The sequence below is a fragment of the Hyperolius riggenbachi genome, chromosome 11 (assembly GCF_040937935.1).
Source record: "Hyperolius riggenbachi isolate aHypRig1 chromosome 11, aHypRig1.pri, whole genome shotgun sequence".
Classification (NCBI taxonomy): Eukaryota; Metazoa; Chordata; class Amphibia; order Anura; family Hyperoliidae; genus Hyperolius; species Hyperolius riggenbachi.
The window spans coordinates 227083656-227106306 of NC_090656.1; the positions used below are offsets into that span (position 1 = coordinate 227083656).

A 22651-nucleotide genomic window follows, 5' to 3' on the forward strand; every position below is an offset into this window, starting at 1 on the left:
GGAATAGCCTATGTAGAGCTTTGCATGATAGTGTTAGTTAGGAGTTGAACTGGATCCTTTGGGTAATTGGTAGCCAATGGGGAGAGGTCGGCATCACTCTTGTTACTTAGGCAATACAAGTTGCGCTACGCTGTCAGCAGCAGTAACAGTAAAATTGCTGTGTGCTACTTACACATGGCAATCTTACCGGTTTAGTGCATCAGGCACTTTATTGCTAGAAATCGATTCAATATAGTCTTTTCTTTCTGGATGGTCTTATCAAAAATAAATTGCACCATTCACGGGCAGCTTCAATCAAGTCTATGAAATCATTCAAGTCTTTCAGGATCCTTCTGCAATCTCATACAATAAACAAGGCTTGCGTATACTAAATCTGGCCATACACAAGTCAATTAGGGTCTAAAATGCTAATCTGACTGAACACTACCTGACTGGAAAACTCCGTTTTGATAGGTTTTAGCAGAGATCTAGCAAACATCAGTGGAACCAAAAGCATTGTCGTGATCAATGCAGTATAGCCCCTCCCCCAGCCCTGATAGTGCAAGGCTATTGGTCACTGATATACGCATGGGGGCTGAGCTATCATGGCAGGTATACAGAGCACTAGGGTAAAGCACAACCAATTATGCCTTGGTTGGATGTAGAATGAATCAAGGATTCTGTTTGATGTTCTGAGCAGGAAGACATTTTGGGGTCACTCCCATACCTCCCCGAACTCTTCATACAGCTCCTCCATGTAGGTGGTCCCTTCTCTATCCAATGAGATCTCCCCATGTAGCTCGGATTGGTCGCTCTCACTGGTCTTCCGGCTGTTCTCGTTTTCCGATTCTTCCACATTGTCTTTTTCTGACTTGTCTGAGAAGGTGTCATTCTCTGGCATCGATTCATTTAGCCTGAAATGATTCCGATTAGAGAAAAGTCATAGTTCATTTCATATGGAGACAGACATAAATCCCAGTGAAATGATGTGTGGTTTCTCTATGTTATTAGAGGACACCTGTAGTGAGGGGAATATAAAGGCTTTATCGCTCTCTTGTTATATAATACTAGTTACCCGGCTGTCATGCTGATCATGTGAGTCACACACAGGGATCAGCATGCAGTCAGAACACCCGATCTACATTGGATGGATGACTGTATAGCTTTATATTGTCTCAGGTGGCAATGTTCCAATCTATATTTGATCAGGAGTTTTTTCTTTGCTGACGCCCGACCAGTTTCGAGTAGTGCAAGGTGGTGAATCGATCCTCTATCAGATCTTCATCAGGAAAATGTAAATTGTGTACAAGGCAGACCATGCATCTAAAGGTGGCCAAAGACTATGTAATGTGTCAAATATATATATATATATATATATATATATATATATATATATATATATATATATATATACACACATATCGATTTTTCCAACTTGATTGTAACTTTTGACAAATCTGTCCAATGTATCACACACAATTTTTCCCCAATTATGAAAAAGAGGGTCGAAAACTCCCCATAAATTGTTTGGCTCTATAACTCGAGCATGTAGAATGTACAATTTTTAGTGACTGTAGAGAAATTTACAGTCTATCCTGCACCATTAACCTTCCTGGCGGTAAGCCCGAGCTGAGCTCGGGCTATGCCGTGCAGGAGGATATCTCAGCCCCTGGTGGGGCGATTTGCACCATTTAAAGTGCTGTACGCGCAGCTAGCACTTTGCTAGCCGCGCGCACAGCTTGATCGCCGCCGCTTTGCGGCGATCGCCCGCACGCAGCGGCGATCGCCCGCACGCAGCGGCGGAAGAGGGCCCCCGCCAGAGCCCTACGCTGCCCTGACCAATGAGTTCTAGGCAGCGCTATGGGCTGGATCGGAGGCGTCTGACGTCAGGACGTCGGCTGACGTCCATGACGTCATTCCGATCGTCGCCATGGCGACAGGAGAAGCCAAACAGGGGAACATGTTATAGTGTTATATACGCATTCCCCTGTTTGCTATTGATGCCTGCGACGATCTCACTAGAGGGACACATGCGCCCTCTAGTGGTGTTTCATGTAGCTACCACTCTGGTAGCTTTACATGAAACAAAACAAAAAATTTAAAAAAAATGGATTTCTGCCTCTTTGGCAGAAAAAATTAACCGCCAGGAGGGTTAAATCTTCTAAAGTTTTCCACCACTGCCAATCAACATATATTGAAAAAGAACTGTAACTTCAATCACGTTTCTCAAATGAAAAAAAAAAATGGAGTAAAACATTGAAGCAAACCAGCAAAAGAAAAAAAATAGCCAGGCCCGATTGGGTCTACTCTACTGCGCAGACGCAACCTCAGCTATTTCCACTGGAGCCTGAGCGGAAAGACGCTACTGCGCATGCAAAGGAGCGCAAATGTAAATATCGTGGACGGCTTCTCCTCCAGGCTGCAAGTGCTGGATCGGGCTGCGAAGGGAGACGAGGAAGCCTCATTAGGATCCAGAGGCTTCCCCCTCCCGAGGTAAGTACCCCCCAGGGGCTCTTTTTTTCATTACAGGTTTACTTTAAATGTTCTTTACAACCAATAATTTTCATTGAAAAATGGAATGTTCCGATTGCATTGCGTGTGGCAGCTTTAGCGATGTCTGAAAGAGGTCTAATAATTCACATTTTATGGAAGTTGGAACTTGGACCAATCAAACGCTCTTCCTGCCTAATGGCCACATTCCAAGCTACGGTAAATTTGCATATAAATGGGATTGGTTAGCATGCCATTGGCCGCTTGTAGTGGTGATGCTAGTATGCTGGCCGGGGATTGGATCGGATCTTACTGGAAGAGCTCTTGCTCGGAGATGGTGGAGGCTTGCAGTGGGGGTGTGATGCTAGCATGCTGGCCGAGGATTGGCTGAGATCTTACTGGAAGAGCTCTTGCTCGGAGATGGTGGAGGCTTGCAGTGGGGGTGTGATGCTCGCATGCTGGCCGAGGATTGGCTGAGATCTTACTAGAAGAGCTCTTGCTCGGAGATGGTGGAGGCTTGCAGTGGGGGTGTGATGCTAGCATGCTGGCCGAGGATTGGCTGAGATCTTACTGGAAGAGCTCTTACTCGGAGATGGTGGAGGCTTGCAGTGGGGGTGTGATGCTAGCATGCTGGCCGAGGATTGGCTGAGATCTTACTGGAAGAGCTCTTGCTCGGAGATGGTGGAGGCTTGCAGTGGGGGTGTGATGCTAGCATGCTGGCCGAGGATTGGCTGAGATCTTACTGGAAGAGCTCTTGCTCGGAGATGGTGGAGGCTTGCAGTGGGGGTGTGATGCTAGCATGCTGGCCGAGGATTGGCTGAGATCTTACTGGAAGAGCGCTTGCTCGGAGATGGTGGAGGCTTGCAGTGGGGGTGTGATGCTAGCATGCTGGCCGAGGATTGGCTGAGATCTTACTGGAAGAGCTCTTGCTCGGAGATGGTGGAGGCTTGCAGTGGGGGTGTGATGCTAGCATGCTGGCCGAGGATTGGCTGAGATCTTACTGGAAGAGCTCTTGCCCGGAGATTGTGGAGGCTTGCGGTGGGGGTGTGATGCTAGCATGCTGGCCGAGGATTGGCTGAGATCTTACTGGAAGAGCTCTTGCTCGGAGATGGTGGAGGCTTGCAGTGGGGGTGTGATGCTAGCATGCTGGCCGAGGATTGGCTGAGATCTTACTGGAAGAGCTCTTGCTCGGAGATGGTGGAGGCTTGCAGTGGGGGTGTGATGCTAGCATGCTGGCCGAGGATTGGCTGAGATCTTACTGGAAGAGCTCTTGCTCGGAGATGGTGGAGGCTTGCAGTGGGGGTGTGATGCGATGCTAGCATGCTGGCCGAGGATTGGCTGAGATCTTACTGGAAGAGCTCTTGCTCAGAGATGGTGGAGGCTTGCAGTTAGGGTGTGATGCTAGTATGCTGGCCGGGGATTGGCTGAGATCTTACTGGAAGAGCTCTTGCTCGGAGATGGTGGAGGCTTGCAGTGGGGGTGTGATTCTAGCATGCTGGCCGAGGATTGGCTGAGATCTTACTGGAAGAGCTCTTGCTCAGAGATGGTGGAGGCTTGCAGTGGGGGTGTGATGCTAGCATGCTGGCCGAGGATTGGCTGAGATCTTACTGGAAGAGCTCTTGCTCGGAGATGGTGGAGGCTTGCAGTAGCGTGTAGAGTCCCGTGTGGTTCAGGTCAGATGGAGACAGCAGCTCCCCATCCTTCCCATGTTTGGGTAAATTAATCTTGAACAGACTGGAACAGCGAAGAGCAAGTTCAAGAGCGTCCATCCAACACCGCCCTGAAACACAAAGCATGCAAAGGATGACCCAGGCAGCTCATGGTGACCCTGAACCACCCAGAAACTATAAAAGGATGATTTGCATATTCAGGAGTGATGCATCATGGGAAACAAACATTGCTCATTCCGCCTGAATCATCGCAAATACCTTCTGTTTTAAAAAGGCAAAATTACATTTAGCAAAGTATGCCCCTACAGGAGATTCCATCGTAACAGGCCTGACCACCAGGTGGAGCTGCACTATATTAGACACAGAGCATTTACATCGCACCTTTCTCCTGGCGGACTCAAAGCGCCAGTGCTGCAGCCACAAGGCCATGCTCAGGAGGCAGTAGCAGTGTAAGGGGGTCTTGTCCAAGGATTCCTTACTGAATAAGTGCTGGCTTACTGAACAGAAAGAGCTGAGAGTCAAACCCAGGTCCCCTGTGTTAGAGGCAGAGCCCATAACCAGTACACTATCCAGCCACAGCTAATCAGGCAGTTTTAATGATTTAAAAGGGAGAGTTTCTTGGTACGCTCTTCACAATTAAAGCGTAACCTATAGAGGAGGAGAGCTCATAATGGCGTAATACTGTATATGTGACTTGTGAAAGGTGTTTCAAAGTGATGGCACACTCCACTCTCACCTATCACACAGTCGCTCACCAGATTGTTGCCACCTCAGAAACCAGTTGGAGGCGCTAGGGCAATTTTCAAAGGGGACGAAACTAGGAGGGAGCAGTCCCTGCGATTGCATGGGCCCCAGAGTTGTAAGGGGGACCCAACTATAAGATTACTCTCTCTCTGATAAATGGGTCCTTACTTCAGATCAGGTGATTTTGTGGCGACACCTGTTTTGATTGTGCAGATTATGATGTCCGCACGTATTTTATGACCCTTGCAATATGGTCCCTAGACTGTGAGGTCACAAGGGGTTGGCAAGTGAAAGGGTGCATACTTTGGGGGGGGGGGCCATGCCCCCATCAAAGTTTTTCAGGGGGGCCCCATGACTTGTAGTCACACTCTTGATTTCCAATATACTGAAATCTACTGGAAATCTGTCTGCTGTGTGTGGGCAGGCAATAGATTCCTCTCTGATCACATTTGATCAGAGAAAGAGAGATCGATGTGATCCTCAATCTGGCCATACATCAAGTGATGCCACAAGATCCTTATGGTGGCCACACAACATACAATTTTAAAATATCTGTTCAATTTATGAATTGCAATAAATGTTTCTGACTGATTGTAACATTTCAAAAACATGACCAATGTACCACACACCTATGTTCAATTTTGTCCCCAATAATGATAAAAATGATTGGAAAATTGCTAGGGTGTGTATATTAATAAATTGACAATCTAACACACACCATACAATCTTTAGAAAGATTGAAGAAAAATATCTGGTATTCCAGCTCGATAAAAATCGACAAACAATGGAAATTTGATTGGATTTTTCAGCCGAATGAAAAAAACCTTTCGATTTTTTTCTGGAGATACGATCGTTCTTATCGAATTGCCGTAAAATCGGATCATGTTATTGTATCGTGTGTGGCCACCTTTAAAGGTATGTACACACATACAATTTTGATTTTAATTTTTCCACCTCCATGTAGCATAAGGGTCAACAGATTTTGAACACTATGAACAGATAGTTTAGGTAAGCTCTCATACTACATACAAGTGGTAGAATTATCCAACGTTACACCACAACTAGGGCTGCTCAAATCCGGGATAGTTCTATCCGGATATCTCCCAGTTACCTTTGCGGGGTGGGCGGGTCAATCTTACTTGTCTGACGTCTTCTTCGTCTGACCCTGGCGCCTCCCACGATGCGCTCCAAGCGGCGGTCACGTGATTACAAACACTTCCTCCTTCCGGGTTGAAGGAGGAAGTGTTTGTACTCACGTGACCCCCGGCGCTTACTTGCACGTTGTGATTTTGTGTAAAGCGCTTTTCAAAGCGCTTTTGCAGAGCGATTTTTTTTTTTCACTTCCTTACACAAGTCAGGAAGTGAACTCTTTGACCCGGAAAAGAATAAATACAATGGTTATGGTGTACAATGGTCTTATTCTTAAAAGCGCAAATGCAATCGCCGGATAAATCGATTTGTGAGCATTTTGCGCTTTTCCTATACCTTCCATTGTAGCAAAATCGCCCCGAAAATGATACAGACACCGCTTTGCTGAGCGGAAAATGGACTAAATGCGCTGTTATGAAACTGTCCCATGAGTATTCATTGCACTAGCGATTTTAGGGCGTTTTTAAGAATCGCCACTCCTCAAAAAAAAGCAAAACGCACTAAGTGTGGAACAAGCCCAAACAGTGGATTTTCAATCCTGGTTTCACAGTGAGACGTTAAAGTCCCACATTACAGCAGCCAGTAACGCAGCCTAACTCACAGCACTGTAAAATCAATGTTGCTGTTCACAGTGCCCACGTTGCGTTAGGGTATAACGCTGCACGTTAAATGAAAGTGCAGCTTGCTGTATGTTATACCCCTATAGAGCTGCGTTAGATTGTTTGCACATGCTCAGTGACTAGCCACATGGCTAATTAATATTCACTGCACTGTGGTAACTCGTGGTGGGACTCCTAGTGTTGTCCAGATCATTTGATCCGGATCTTTTTTGTGAGTCGAATCATCCGGATCACCACAATGAAAGATTCGGTTCACAGTGGATGTCTGTCTGGAAGAAACAGGAACATACAGAATGTACAGTGCAAGGAAAGTCCTGTCCTGCTAATCATTTCACCCAGTCTGCTTCCCTAGTAAAATGATTCAAATTATTCGGTTCAAAGATCCAGATCTTTTTAATGATCCGATTCGAATGATCCAAATCCTTAAGAATATCCGGATTTCCCATCACTATCCTGGAGCGGCTACTTTGAGAGCCACATAACACGGCTCAACCTGACGTCCAACTTCAACACCACCATGCGTTGCGTTAGGGGCACGTTATGGGACCTTAACGTCCCCTAAAACGCAACGTCTTGGTGTGAAAGAGGCCTTAGAGCAGAGAGGAAGTTGTGAGTTCAGGTCCGCTTTTATTAGGAGGGGTATAGTGAATGCAGATTGATGTCACCGTGTTATATTTCATGTGACATTCCCCTCGCGGTCTTACCGTCAGACTCGGAGGTGGCTCGGAATATTAAGTGGCTGCTGGGTAGAGGTAGAGTGATGGATCCCACATTCTCACCTTTAGGACCCTAAACACAAAAATATCATATTAGTATTGGGAGATGCGCAGATATTACCGCCGGAAATATATATGCTAAATTCCGGGAAGGATACCGCACCTTAACTGCCCATATGGACTGGTCCAGCGGGTGATAAAGTTTGAAGCAGAAGCCGTCCTTTTTGGTGGGTCTCTCGATCAGCTCGCAGGAGTGGAGGAGGAGCGTTCCCACCCACTGGCCGATCTTTGGAGTTTTATAAATCAGGAGTAGCCCCGGCTTCAGAACGCACCACAGCTTTGTCCAGCTCTTCAGGCTTCCTCGGATCTACAAGAAAATGTACAGGTGACAGCAATACAGTGATGTGTGAGACCACGCCCACCATGGGCAGGACAGCACAACTGTGGGCCACTTACATTCGTTACATCAACCCCAGGTCTGGACTTACCGACCCTCTCACTGTCATTCCCCAGGTCTGGACTTACCGACCCTCTCACTGTCATTCCCCAGGTCTGGACTTACCGACCCTCTCACCGTCATTCCCCAGGTCTGGACTTACCGACCCTCTCACTGTCATTCCCTAGGTCTGGACTTACCGACCCTCTCACCGTAATTCCCCAGGTCTGGACTTACTGACCCTCTCACCGTCATTCCCCAGGTCTAGACTTACCGACCCTCTCACCTTCATTCCCCAGGTCTAGACTTACCGACCCTCTCACCGTCATTCCCCAGGTCTAGACTTACCGACCCTCTCACCGTCATTCCCCAGGTCTGGACTTACCGACCTTCTCACCGTCATTCCCCAGGTCTAGACTTACCGACCCTCTCACCGTCATTCCCCAGGTCTGGACTTACCGACCCTCTCACTGTCATTCCCCAGGTCTGGACTTACCGACCCTCTCACTGTCATTCCCCAGGTCTGGACTTACCGACCCTCTCACCGTCATTCCCCAGGTCTAGACTTACCGACCCTCTCACCGTCATTCCCCAGGTCTAGACTTACCGACCCTCTCACCGTCATTCCCCAGGTCTGGACTTACCGACCCTCTCACCGTCATTCCCCAGGTCTGGACTTACCGACCCTCTCACCGTCATTCCCCAGGTCTGGACTTACCGACCCTCTCACTGTCATTCCCCAGGTCTGGACTTACCGACCCTCTCACCGTCATTCCCCAGGTCTGGACATACCGACCCTCTCACGGTCATTCCCCAGGTCTGGACTTACCGACCCTCTCACCGACATTCCCCAGGTCTTGACTTACCGACCCTCTCACCGTCATTCCCCAGGTCTGGACTTACCGACCCTCTCACCATCATTCCCCAGGTCTGGACTTACCGACCCTCTCACTGTCATTCCCCAGGTCTGAACTTACCGACCCTCTCACCGTCATTCCCCAGGTCTGGACTTACCGACCCTCTCACTGTCATTCCCCAGGTCTTGACTTACCGACCCTCTCACCGTCATTCCCCAGGTCTTGACTTACCGACCCTCTCACCGTCATTCCGCCTATCTTCAATTCTGTACCTCCCACCCAGGGCCTTACTACAAATCATGGAGCCCCCCAGCAAAACTTTGATGCCCCCCCCCCAATGTTTACGCCTTAACTTCCACCTACCCCTGGTGACTCTCATAGCCTAGGGGCCCATCTTGTAAGGGTCATAAAACAAGTATGGACATCATAACCTTCACACCCAAAACAAGTGTAGCCAACACCTGACGGATGGACCCATTTTTCAGTGGAAGTGAAGTAGTAGATGGGGCCCCCCTTACAGGTCAAGTTAAATTTGGGCCCCATCCCCACCACTGTGTGCCAAAGCTCCCTTTCCTGTGCCGCTACCTCCTCCTGCTGCTCGGTGGGGCCGGGGATGGCCCATTTAAAGTAGAGGGGCTAGGCCTACCAGGAATTCTCCCGTGTTCCTGGTGGCCCAGTCCGACCCTGCTGCCTTCCTATACACAGTAACTATAGTTTCTATATATCGGAAGGTACGCTTCTATCTAAGGAAGGCACTCTCCTTACATAGCGAGCTCTGTGCAGCTTAATGAATCAAGCCCTATCTGTGCAATCGGAGCGAGTGAAGTAATAGTTGAAGCCCCCTTAGAGCTTTGGTCTTCCCTGCGGTCACAGGGACTGCTCCCCTCTAGCTACGCCCCTGTTCCCACCGTCAAGTCTCATAAAATATGCTAATAATAATGATGATGCATATGTATTATACATTGGCATGCACATATCATAATCCTTGAGAATTTCTTAAAGGGACACTGTAGGGGGTCGGGGGAAAATGAGTTGAACTTACCCGGGGCTTCTAATGGTCCCCGCAGACATCCTGTGCCCGCGCAGCCACTCCCCAATGCTCAGGCCCCGCCTCTGGTTCACTTCGGGAATTTCAGACTTTAAAGTCTGAAAACCACTGCGCCTGCGCTGCCGTGTCCTCGATCCCGCTGATGTCACCAGGAGCATACTGCGCAGGCACAGTATGGTCTGTGTCTGCACAGTACGCTCCTGGTGACATCAGCGGGATTGAGGACATGGCAACGCAGGCGCAGTGGTTTTCAGACTTTACAGTCTGAAATTCCAGTAGTGAACCGGAGGCGGGGCCGGAGCATCGGTGAGTGGCTGCGCAGGCGCAGGATGTCTGCGGGGGACCATTAGAAGCCCCGGGTAACTTCAACTAATTTTCCCCCGACCCCCCTACAGTATCCATTTAACTCTTGAGAAAAGAATATGTTTGATATTCTGAGTTGGATACTGGAGTAGATCTCCTAGCCGTGGTTCTGGTACTGGGATCATTACGGTCATGCGGCCGGAGCTATAGATATAAGACGGCAGTGCCGAGAAGATGAAAGCAATATCAGATGTGGTATTTGTGGCTTGCCTTGTGGTCTCATACTTTGATTTAAATTAGATTTAATATCAATATGAAGCAGTCAGAGGTGAAATGGGGTGGAGGGGGGCACAGACTGGATAAGGCTGGAATGTATACTCACCTTCAACCAGTCCGCGACAATGACCACACTGGGGTCCTTCAGAGCGCTGAACAGCTGCTTGGTGGCCCGCTTCTTCTCCTGCCGGTAGTTCCTCTTCTGCACCTGTGGGATTGGGGAAGAGACAGAGGATCAGTCACTGAGCAGCAATGTCCCCAGACTCCTCACGCACTGCCGGGACCTGTCTCCGGGTGGGGAGCTCACTGCACGGGGGGAGATGTGGCACTGGCTCAGGGGAGAGGAGGCACCTGGCCATTGGTTGGTTTGGCCATAGTTAAAAATTAATATCAATATTTTACGTTTTTATAGTAAAATATTGGAATTTAATAACAATATTGTACTAACAACGTTACTGTGCACTAAAATTTCCCTGTGCCTTTATTTGATATATGCGAGGGGAGGGGGCACACCTAGCTACCATACTGGGGTGGGAGGGGGGAACACCTAGTTACCACACTGGGGTGGGAGGGGGGAACACCTAGTTACCACACTGGGGTGGGAGGGGGGAACACCTAGTTACCACACTGGGGTGGGAGGGGGGGAACACCTAGTTACCACACTGGGGTGGGAGGGGGGAACACCTAGTTACCACACTGGGGTGGGAGGGGGGAACACCTAGTTACCACACTGGGGTTGGAGGGGAGGGGGCACATCTAGCTACCATACTGGGGTGGGAGGGGGAAACACCTAGTTACCACAATGGGGTTGGAGGGGAGGGGGCACATCTAGCTACCATACTGGGGTGGGAGGGGGGGAACACCTAGTTACCACATTAGGGTGGGAGGGCTAATACACCTAGTTACCACACTGGGGTGGGAGGGGGGAACACCTAGTTACCACACTAGGGTGGGAGGGGGGAACACCTAGTTACCACACTAGGGTGGGAGGGGGGAACACCTAGTTACCACACTAGGGTGGGAGGGGGGAACACCTAGTTACCACACTGGGGTGGGAGGGGGGGGGACATCTAGCTACCATACTGGGGTGGGAGGGGGGAACACCTAGTTACCACACTAGGGTGGGAGGGGGGGGGGGACACCTAGTTACCACACTAGGGTGGGAGGGGGGGGGGACACCTAGTTACCACACTGGGGTGGGAGGGGGGGGGGACATCTAGTTACCACACTGGGGTGGGAGGGGGGAACACCTAGTTATGCCACTGTTTGCCAGTGTTTGTTGCTGCATTGCTGCGAGTGCAAGCTGTGAGGGTTAATACTGATTTGCATTTGTGGATCTCTACTCTTCCTATCTCTCTCTGTGAAGCGTTTGGGCGTTCTTGTGTGTGGCGGTGAATGTGGCGGCACAGAATGTTCCGGCAATATCCGGCTGAGCACAGATAACACACTCGGCAGTCCTGATGTAATTATCCAGAGATATTTCCTCTCTTTTAGATGGGAAGTGTGTCGCAGTGACCCCATTAGCCTCTCCCGGCGGGGGTCCGTATCTCTGAGACTAGAATAACACGCAGCTCTCATTCTCCTCACAGGGGGCCAGAATCGTCCGGGAGAGACAATCAGCAAGCCGTTATTAACTGTATAATTGCTTTTCTGATGCTGAATTCTGATTGGCTGAGCTGCCCATGTCGCCTCAAGCCTTGTACACAAGCTGGATGGGTCTCAGGTGATCCCCCACGATGTGTCGCGAGTGAGTGGCGGGTTGTCTTACGTATTTACCCCACCCGCTTTGTTTTACACCGCACCGTCCGTCATCCCTCCATCCCCTCCATACAGACTCTGAGCAGTGCAGAAACTATGGAAAGATGCACACCATTTTAAAGCTCTCTTTCTCCTCTTTCCAACGACACGTCGCGTTTGCCAGGATCGCGAATATAGTGAAAACTAAAAGGCATAGGGCGGCTGTTTATATATCATTGGAAAGAGGAGAAAGAGAGCTTCAAAATGGTATGCATCTTTCCATAGTTACTGCACTGCTCGGAGTCCCTTAAATGTGGCCCTACGCAATATAGCAGATATTACTCACCGCTCACGTCCACCTGGCTTTTTTTTTATTAAACGATTTGGTGGTGGGTAGCATCCAGCAGGCCCCTAGACTCTAGGCCCTCGACACCTGCCTAGAATTGTCTTGTGAATGATCCAGATCTGCCTCCATAGCAACAAAACACAAGGTAGGGCTGCATCAGTTCAAGGGTCAGCCTCCCGAGGAATCACGTCCCGATAATTGTGTCTACACGCCTTCAGGCCCAGTACCTGCATAGCTCCCAACTGTACCTCTTTGTAGAGCAGGATCATCCACCAGATAATATAGGCAGGTGCCTGGGGCTTAGTAGGTGTCAAGGGCCTCATCAGCTACCTTCTCTGTCCTCTTTCCACTTCAGCTTACCAAAAACACCACAAGGGGCCCCAAAATTACTATCTTGCCTAGGGCTCTATTGCATCTTAAGCCATTTCTGCCTCTTTGGGAACCAAATCCCTCTTTCCTTCTTTCACCCTCATTTGTCCCTCTTTCAGAACTCATCTACAAGTCTATGTGAAAAGATGTATTTTTCTACTGTTTGACTCTAAACTCTATTTCCATCTTTAAAGCACTTAATGATTACAGTACAGTATATCTACACCCCTAAAACTTCATCTAACCCTCAGGGGCGTAGATATACGTACTCTGCCACATTAACCGCTGTGCACGTTCCCGCTCGCTTGTGTGTGCTTTCTCGCGCTTTTTCCCGCCGCCGTCCGCTAGCTCGGAGATCAATGAATGATCGCAGCAACAATGAGATGCCTGTGGTCATTTGTAAACACTCGCATTGCTTCCAGTTTTGCGTACTAAAAGTCCATTCTCCTGCAGTCTGGCCCTGGTGCAGAGCGCTCCCGGGGGGAGTGCGATAGGGGTGCGGGCGGCCAGGCTGAGTGCCTCGGGAGGGCAGCGTGGGAGCCCGTGGCCCACATGGGGCTGGAGGAAGCCCCAGGTAGGTATAAATTATGGTACTTTCAGTGTCTCAGGTTTCCTTTACACACAATACAATCAAATCGATTTATTTTACAATCTTTTGAATCGATTGAATAAAAAAAATCAAAAAGACACATTTTTTCGATCAAGAAAAAAATGATCTATTTTTCTGTGTTTTCAAATCTGACTGAATGTGTTAAAAAATATAAAATATAAAAAAAAATGAAAATTTTAATCGATCTTTGGTTTGATATTTTTGGGAAAAATTGGTTAGTGTATGGTATGTTGGTTCTTCCAAATTCTTTGGATTATTTGATCAAACAGAAAAATTGATCATATTTCTGTGGTTGAAAAAAAAACCTACAAAATTGGTATGGCCACCTTTAACTATTTCAGACGCTCTTTCACTGTACAACAATGTCCATTTACTGCGCAGAGCGATGCGATGCTCTTCCACACATGTATGGGGATGCCGGCATACATACGCAGCAGTTGTGTCGCATTTCCTGAATGCCCCTAATAAGTCGTGACCCGCTTTATTTTGTGATTTTGGGGCATGTGGGATAGATACAATCTGAATGAACCGCTGATTGCCCAAATGCATCTCATCAAGGTTCGTGCAAGAACAGATCCACTTGGATGGCGTCTGGGGCTAACTGACTATTTGGGCTCCCTAGGCGCTAATGCAAAATATCGACTATTGGGCGGCAGAAGCTGAAATTTGGGCGCCTGTCCAAGCAAAAGTTTTAATTTTGAGAATTATCGTTTTCAGGTTCATTTTTAGAAATATTATATTGTAAATTATCATTTTGAGTTTCTTTTTTTTCATTTTGAAATTTGTTTTAGGAATTATCATTTCATAAATTATCGTTTTAAAAATTGATTGTCTTACAAATGTATTTTTTTTTATTTTTTTTATGTTATTAGTGGCGGAGGGAAAGGTTAGGTGTCAGGAAGGGGGTTTTTAGAGTTAGGTGTCAGGAAGGGGAGTTTTAGGTCCCTTTCACACTGGGACAGTGCGGTGCGTCAAGTTACCGCACTGCTACCGCAGCCTAATGCAACCCTATGGGGAAGTTCATACTTCCCATGTTGCAGTACACTGCACTGGAAGTCCCTAATCTAACGGTAGAGCAGAACTACGTTACCTTGCAGGATCCGCGGCAACCTGGGGTGATCTGCTTCGGCCCAGAAGTCATGTTAATTTATGGCATTGGCAACACAGGTTTTTTTAAAAAAAGCTGACGTCTCGGTGCGCATGTGAGCAAGCGTATTTTTACAATACGCTTCTGTGCACTTCTGCATACCCCAAAACAGGAAGTGACCGCAAGCGGGCGTCACTTCCTGATTAGCTGGTGGCCAGACAGAGAACATCGCATACTAACGCGGTGTTCTCTGAAGGCCTGTTTTTTGGTACGACTGGCGCAACGCTTTGCATCGCGGCCGCCAGTTTGCAGTGTGAAAGCACCACAAGGGGGGGGTCTTAGGGCTAGGCACCACCAGGGGGGTCTTAGGTTTAGGCACCACCAGGGGGGTCTTAGGGTTAAGCACCACCAGGGGGTCTTAGATTTAGGCACCACCAGGGGGATCTTAGATTTAGGCACCACCAGGGGGGTCTTAGGGTTAGGCACCACCAGGGGGGTCTTAGATTTAGGCACCACCAGGGGAGTCTTAGATTTAGGCACCACCAGGGGGGGGTCTTAGGGTTAGGCACCACCAGGGGAGTCTTAGGGTTAGGCACCACCAGGGGCGTCTTAGGGTTAGGCACCACCAGGGGCGTCTTAGGGTTAGGCACCACCAGGGGGGGTCTTAGGGTTAGGCACCACCAGGGGGATCTTAGGGTTAGGCACCACCAGGGGAGTCTTAGGGTTAGGCACCACCAGGGGCGTCTTAGGGTTAGGCACCACCAGGGGGGGTCTTAGGGTTAGGCATCAGAGGGGGGAGGGTTCTGTGTGAGAGTAGGGTTAGGTTTAGTTGTAGTAAAATATCGTTAATGTTTTACTATCCTCATTACAATTATGTAAATATGTAAATACTAATTATGTAAATATTTCCTTGCTTCATTGTAGTAGATGTTATTTTACAATTTCGGCTTCACCCTGCTCCCTTTTTTCCTGGCGCCCTTATTTAATGTATGCGATCCACATACCAGCCCGTGTCCCTGGAGATGCTATATTAGGGCTGGTGCACACCAAAACCCGCTAGCAGATCCGCAAAATGCTAGCAGATTTTTAAACGCTTTTTTTTATTTTTATGAGGCGTTTTGCTAGCGTTTTGCGGATTGCTGCTGCGGTTTTCAGTATAGTAGATTTCATATATTGTTACAGTAAAGCTGTTACTGAACAGCTTCTGTAACAAAAACGCCTGCAAAACCGCTCTGAACAGGCGTTTTTCAGAGCGGTTTGCGTTTTTCCTATACTTAACATTGAGGCAGAAACGCACCCGCAATCCAAAAAATGCCTCACCCAGGCATTTTTCGTTTCTGCAAAACGCCTGCCGCTCTGGTGTGCACCACCCCATTGAGATACATTGACCAAGCAGATCCGCAGCCGCAAGCGGATCTGAAAACGCCCAAAAAGCCGCTCGGTGTGCACCAGCCCTTAGAGGTTCATGGCCACAACTTACCTTTAGGGTGTCCATCTTGGCCGCTTTCGATGTTGGAGATAAACATTCTTTGTCTGTCCCATTGCAGAGCTTGTTATCGATCTACGACACACAACAGGTGGACAATCAATGATGAGAATGTTACAGAATATATATTACTAGCCAACCCGCGTCGTAGCATACGCCGCATCTATCTATCTAATAGAGTATGTGCCTCAACCTTGAAGCAAGAAGAAGTAGGCTTTCCATGAGAAAATATATGCATGCTCAAACACCAAGTTTAACCCTAGCAAGTCTGGCTTTGCAAATCCGGCCTAATTGGCTATTCATGAGGCAATGCTCATGCAAAAATGCATTTGCTTTCGCATGCCAAACTATGCAGGGTCAAAAAACCAATACTGCAAAGTGCTCTCTCGCTGCCTGGGAACAACAGCGGCACCCCGGAGTGGGAGGCTGGGTGGCGCAGCCCCCCCCCCCCCCCCGAGCGTGGCCAGCGCTGGGGAGAGCCGTCCGCACCCACCTCCTAATATTAAAAACAGCCACTTACCTTAACGTCCATTGGGTTCTGCTACATGCGCATTAATTTTCTCATGGAAAGCATTTTGTGCAGTTTGTATCCTTTGGAGGCAGGTGGGTGGTGGATGGCTTGCTCCGGTGGTGTGAACCCTGGAGTGAGTGCGCCTGTCCTCCCTCCCCCCCTCCTCTGGTGTGCTGTATGTGAGCCAGCCCTGAGCTCTAAAGCTCGGGGTGACCCATGCTTCTCTCCTTTCTCATGTGGTGCCCCCAAATTAATGCGCATGTAGCAGAACGCAATGGACGTTAAGGTAAGTGCCTGTTTTTAATATTGGGAGGTGGGTGCAGACGGCTCTCCCCGGCGCTGGCCACACTTGGGGGGGGTCGTCCACGCCACCCAGCCTCCCCCTCCGGGGTGCTGCTGTGGTTTCCAGGCAGTGAGAGAGCCTGGGACCCTGCGGTCCCCCCAGTTGTATAAAAAGGGGGCATTGGGAATCCTCCCCGTGGCGCTCCTGGAGGCCTGGAGCACACCAAAAACTGCTAGCAGATCCGCAAAATGCTAGCAGATTTTGAAACGCTTTTTCTTATTTTTCTGTAGCAGCATTTCACCTAGCATTTTGCGGTTTTGTAAAGCGTTTTTGGTGTAGTAGATTTCATATATTGTTACAGTAAAGCTGTTACTGAACAGCTTCTGTAACAAAAACGCCTGCAAAACCGCTCTGAACTGCCGTTTTTCAGAGCGGTTTGCGTTTTTCCTATACTTTACATTGGAGGCAGAAACGCCTCCGCAATCCAAAAAATGCCTCACCTCGGGAGTATGCGTTTCAGCAAAACGCCTCCCGCTCTGGTGTGCACCAGCCCATTGAAATACATTACCCAAGCGTATCCGCAGCCGCAAGTGGATCGCAAAACGCTGCCGAACCGCTCTGGTGTGCACTAAGCCGGATAGTGCTAATGTAGCATGTAGCAGGGTGACTGCTTTGTGGTATTGGTTTGTGCATGCATTTGCATGAGCATTGCCTCATGAATAGCCAATTAGGCCAGATTTGCAATGTCAGACTTGCTAGGGTAAGGCCTCTTTTCCATGGACTGTGAATAGGCAGTGAAATGGCTCTCAAACTCTCACAACTGCTCACTGCTGCCTGGTAACTGCTCACTGCTGCCTGGTAACTGCTTGCTGCTGCCTGGTAACTGCTTGCTGCTGCCTGGTAACTGCTTGCTGCTGCCTGGTATCTGCTCACTGCTGCCTGGTATCTGCTCACTGCTGCCTGGTAACTGCTTGTTGCTGCCTGGTATCTGCTCACTGCTGCCTGGTAACTGCTTGTTGCTGCCTGGTAACTGCTTATTGCTGCCTGGTAACTGCTTGTTGCTGCCTGGTAACTGCTTGTTGCTGCCTGGTAACTGCTTGTTGCTGCCTGGTATCTGCTCACTGCTGCCTGGTATCTGCTCACTGCTGCCTGGTATCTGCTCACTGCTGCCTGGTATCTGCTCACTGCTGCCTGGTATCTGCTCACTGCTGCGTGGTATCTGCTCACTGCTGCCTGGTAACTGCTCGTTGCTGCCTGGTAACTGCTTGTTGCTGCCTGGTATCTGCTCACTGCTGCCTGGTAACTGCTTGTTGCTGCCTGGTATCTGCTCACTGCTGACTGATAACTGCTTGCTGCTGCCTGGTAACTGCTTGTTGCTGCCTGTCAACTGCTTGCTGAGCACACAGCTCAACAGTCCGTGGAAAAGAGGCCTTAAACTTGGTGTTTGAGCACGCATAAATGTTCTCATGCAAAGTACTTCTTCTTCTTGTTTGAAGGTTGAGGCACTTAGTCTATTATATATATAGATGGATCAGGTTTCCTTATCGCTCACCTCCTATATAACAACCCTGGATTCATTAATCCGCCATATGAATATTCTGGCCACAGGTGGAGGGGAGGAGTCACCCCACAGCTTCCTCTTTTTGGGGAGAACAATAGTGAGTTATTCCAGCTGCAGTATCTCACTCTCCTATTGGAGTTCAGTTTTGGGTGTTTTGAATCTGAAAGTCCTGATCATTTTCTTGAGAAATTGGATTTTTTTTACCCTAAAAAACTATTTCTGCAAAATAACTTGTGAAAGTGGTTGAACTTACCTGGGGCTTTTACTGGCACCCCGCAGATGTCCTGTGCTTGCGCTGCTACAAAACAGTGCTCCGGACGTGCACAGCCAGGGGCGCAGGCTTTGCGACATTAAAGTCGCCAATACCGGAAGTGAGCCGCGGCGGGGGACCAAAGCTTTGTTTTGTACCGGCGCGGGCACAGGACGTCTGCGGGGGGCTGGTAGAAGCCCAAGGTGAGTTCAACTCTTTTTTTAAGGGGTTACAGTACTCCTTTAAGGTCTGATATCCAGCAGCAGTATCCAGTGAGATGCCTGAGAGATAACACAAATGACCCCGAAGCAGAATATGACCCTTCACCTCTCAGCAACGCAGTGAAGCCACATTACCATACTTCTGTAATAAACGCTGTTACCGCACAGACAGAGATACGTGTTCCTGCCTGTGTCATCAGAATCTCACCCCCACAGCTGCGCTATGTACCCGGCCGTCACCATGATGATCAATATATGGACAAGTTGTCAGGAAGAATGTGGAGTCAGCTGAACTGCGGAGGATTCACACTCTGGAGGGAGCAATAGGGGCTTATTCAGACCACACCGCACCAATGTGTTTGCGGAAATGCGATGCACAAGTGCAGGGTTTTTTTTCAAATTTTTCAGGATGAGGTCTGTGCTTGCTGGGGGCTCCGCTCTGTAGCCTTCAGCCATTTGTGTGTTTGGGAGAAAAGCAGCAGGTCGTCTCGTGAAGCCAGGGCCGAGGCAGAGGCGAGAGAGGCTCCAGCCTCAGGGCGCAGTGTAGGAGGGGGCACACACAACTCACTCAGCTACCATTACTCTATTGTGTGTGAAGCGGAGAGAAATAAGAAAAGGGGATACATGGCAGTGACTGCAAGCCAGATAACTAGAGATTAAGGTGTTGGGGGCCCTGGGGCGCCTCTTAGTCTAAAAGCAATCAGTGTGTGACGGCTGGGTGGGAGGAATGGAGGGGCGCACTTTGCTGTCTCAGCCTTGGATGCTGGAGGATCTGCGTGAAGCGTGGGGATGTGCCAACCAGTGGCAGTGCTTACATGTAGAGCACATGTCAGGAAGCAGTGCCGACTGTAAACTCTCTACTGCACTCAAGGAAACATCAGTAACATCAGATGACCCCACATTTTACTTCCTGTAGGAAAGATTTAAAGTATACCTAAGATGATCCAGAGGCTTTCCCCGCCCCCCTCCACCTCTCCGTTCCGGTGTTGTGTCTGATTACGCTGCCTGTTGATTTGCACTGCCCCGCATGCACAGTAGGAGACTGTACGGCCACATTTCCTATTGAATGATGCTGCTGGTGGTAAAATACTAAATATCTCCGCTCCCACACCTCTTACACTCCCCAAATTTTCAGGGTAGAGAGGGAACTCCCAGAACGACCTCTATGCCAAATTGCAGCCCCCGAGACCCACTGGTTCCCAAGATAGGTTTCTGTAATCTATCTCCTGAACCAGCGGGTCTCAGGGGCTGCAATTTGGTATAGAGGTAGTTCTGGGGGTCCTCTCCCTACCCTGAAAATGTGGGGAGTGTAAGAGGTGTGCAAGTAAAGATATTTAGTATTTTACCTCCAGCAGCATCATTAACTTCCCACTGAGCATGCGTGCTACTCAGTGTGGAAGGGAGCTTCCGGGCAGCGTGATCAGACATTACCCCGGCACTGAGACCAACCTGAAGATAATTGGCAATGACTTGTCGATGGGAACGTGGCCACACTGTGCATGACCGCTTGCAGCTGTGCAATACCATAGAGTCGCTGGTGGTGCCTAGCCCTAACCTCCCCCGGTGCCTAATCCCCCCTCCACTCTGCCACAGAGCCACAATTTGCGGGTCTTGCGGCAAAGGAAGTAAGGAGCCCACCCATAAAGCCGTGATTAGCAGCATTAAAGCCAGAGCGCCTGCTATGCAATGCTGCAATTTGCTTATCCACAAACCTTTGTGCCTTCTATTCTATTGGGCACTTCTGGGCACTGAAAGTTAGCTTCTTTGCTGCAAATCATGGCTCGTTTAATAGGCGCCTATGGCGGCCTTTTTTCCGGAAGGGCTCCTGCTCCCTTTTTTCCTGGTCGAATTGTAAGTAACTTGGAGCATATCTCTCAACATTTTGAGATAAAAAAGGGACACTTTAGCCACACCCCTTGTCACATCCCTGCCATGTGAGTGAAATCGCAGCCAGGAGACTCGGGCGCAGGATACAGCTGGTATACAGCTTACCCTGCTCCTGCACAAGTCCTGGCGTCGTTAATTACTTTTCCCCCTCCAGGTCCACGTGGATGGTGGGGAACGATGTAATTCGGCTTCCAGCTATTGCTGGCGGCCGAATTACAGTAAAGTAACTTCAGCTCGGTCTTCTATAGTAGAGGCGTAACAATAGACCCTGCAAGGGATGCAGCCGCAGGGGGGCCCAGAAGCCACAGGGGGCCCTGTCCTGACAGACTGAGAACTAAGGGCAAGGAGAGAAAAAACTTTCCGCTCTTTGCTCAGTTGTTCTAATGACTGCATCTGCTCAGCCACTGATAAGGAATCATGCAAAGTTTTGCAGACAAAGATTTGTAGACAGTCCCCATCCAGTGTGCAGCAGGGTCTTCTGTACAGCCTGTTCTACCTCCAGCTTTTCTACCCCTCCCCTAGTGATGTGTCCTGTAGTAATGCTTGAGGAGTCTGGGCATGGAGAGAAGGTGGGAGGGGGGCCCCATTTAAAGTTTCGCAGCACAAATCCCGAACACCCCCCCCTCCCCTCGTGATTTCTATTTACGCCCCTATTCTATAGCCGTAATTCCTATTATGGTCTATGGTGGCGCCGGCCTCGCCCGAATCTCCTGCATTGGATTTGCCATGATCGCCTGCCACACCCCTAGCTAGGCATAGCATAAAGATTTCATGAGAAAAATATGTTATTTTATAATTAAAACCACACTGGTCCTGGTATCCTGGTATCCTAATAAGGAATATATTGATTTAAAGGGTGGGGATAATGCTTAAAGTCAATTAACTACATAACGACCGTGTCACGCCAATGGGCGTGACCGCAGCGGCAGCCCCAGGACCTCCTAACGCCGAATGGCGTCAAGTCCTGGGGCTGAGTTTTGCAGGAGATCGTGCGCGCGGAATCGCACTCCTCTCCGCTTGGAAGGCGAAGCTCTGCCCCGTCTTTAGTCTCCCAGTGGCGTACGCCGCTCATAGACTGTTAGACGGCAAAACCGCTGTCTATAAACATTGTACAGCACTGCTGTAGATCGCTGTGTGACACGGCTGTCCCCCTGGGACACAGGAGAGCGATCAGCTCTCATAGGCTGAAGCCTATGACAGCCGATCGCCGTCATTGGCTGGCTGGGGGGAGGGAGGGAGTTAAGGGAAATAAATACGTAAATTTATAAAAAATAAATAAATAAATAACAAAAATATTTATTTAAAAAAAAACAACAATACTGGGGGAGCGTTCAGACCCCACCAGCAGAGAGCTCTGTTGGTGCGGAGAAAAGGGGGTGCGGAATCACTTGTGTGCCGACGTTGTGCGGCCCTGCAGCTTGGCCTTAAAGCTGCAGTGGCCTATTTACAGAAAAATGGCCTGGGGCTTGATTCACAAAGCGGTGCTAACTGTTAGCACGCCTGTGAAAACCCCCTTAGCACGTCTAAACGAGCTTCTCGCGCGTAAAACTTTATGGGCGCAAAACTTTATGCGCGTAAAACTTTACGCGCGCACTGCACAGAGCGCGCGCGCGGTACTTAGCGCACGATCTGATTAAGAAAACCAGTGCTAACCTACTTAGCACCCTGGTTAGCGCGCCTAAAGACTTTAGACATGCTAAGTAGGTTAGCACTGCTTTGTGAATCAAGCCCCTGGTCTTTAGGGGGGTTTAACACTGTGGTCCTCAAGTGGTTAACCTCCTTGCCGTTCTAAAAAATCCGGCAAGGAGGCAGCGCTGCCCTTTTTTTTAATTTATTTTTTTTTTAAATCATGTAGCGAGCCCAGGGCTTGCTACATGATAGCCGCTGAGCGGCGGCATCCCCCCCACCCACTCCGATCGCCTTCGGTGATCAGAGTATGCAGGGAATCCCGTTGAGAACGGGATTTCCTGCAGGGCTTCCCCGGTCATGGCGACCGGGCGGGATGACGTCACCGA

General features: G+C 49.2%; 1 protein-coding gene across 4 annotated transcripts in view; it reads right to left on the minus strand.

Moving 5' to 3' along the window:
* OSBPL5 (oxysterol binding protein like 5) overlaps positions 1 to 22651 on the minus strand; it is a 173640-nt gene that overhangs the window by 59156 nt on the left and 91833 nt on the right. For all 4 annotated transcript variants that reach the window (XM_068260978.1, XM_068260976.1, XM_068260977.1 and 1 more), the window contains exons 4-9: positions 15918 to 15998; positions 10395 to 10496; positions 7532 to 7735; positions 7357 to 7441; positions 4078 to 4249; positions 707 to 893 (exon numbers count right to left, since the gene is read on the minus strand). In XM_068260978.1, coding sequence (XP_068117079.1) covers positions 707 to 893; positions 4078 to 4249; positions 7357 to 7441; positions 7532 to 7735; positions 10395 to 10496; positions 15918 to 15998 — 831 coding nt within the window. The remainder of the gene's footprint in view (positions 1 to 706; positions 894 to 4077; positions 4250 to 7356; positions 7442 to 7531; positions 7736 to 10394; positions 10497 to 15917; positions 15999 to 22651) is intronic.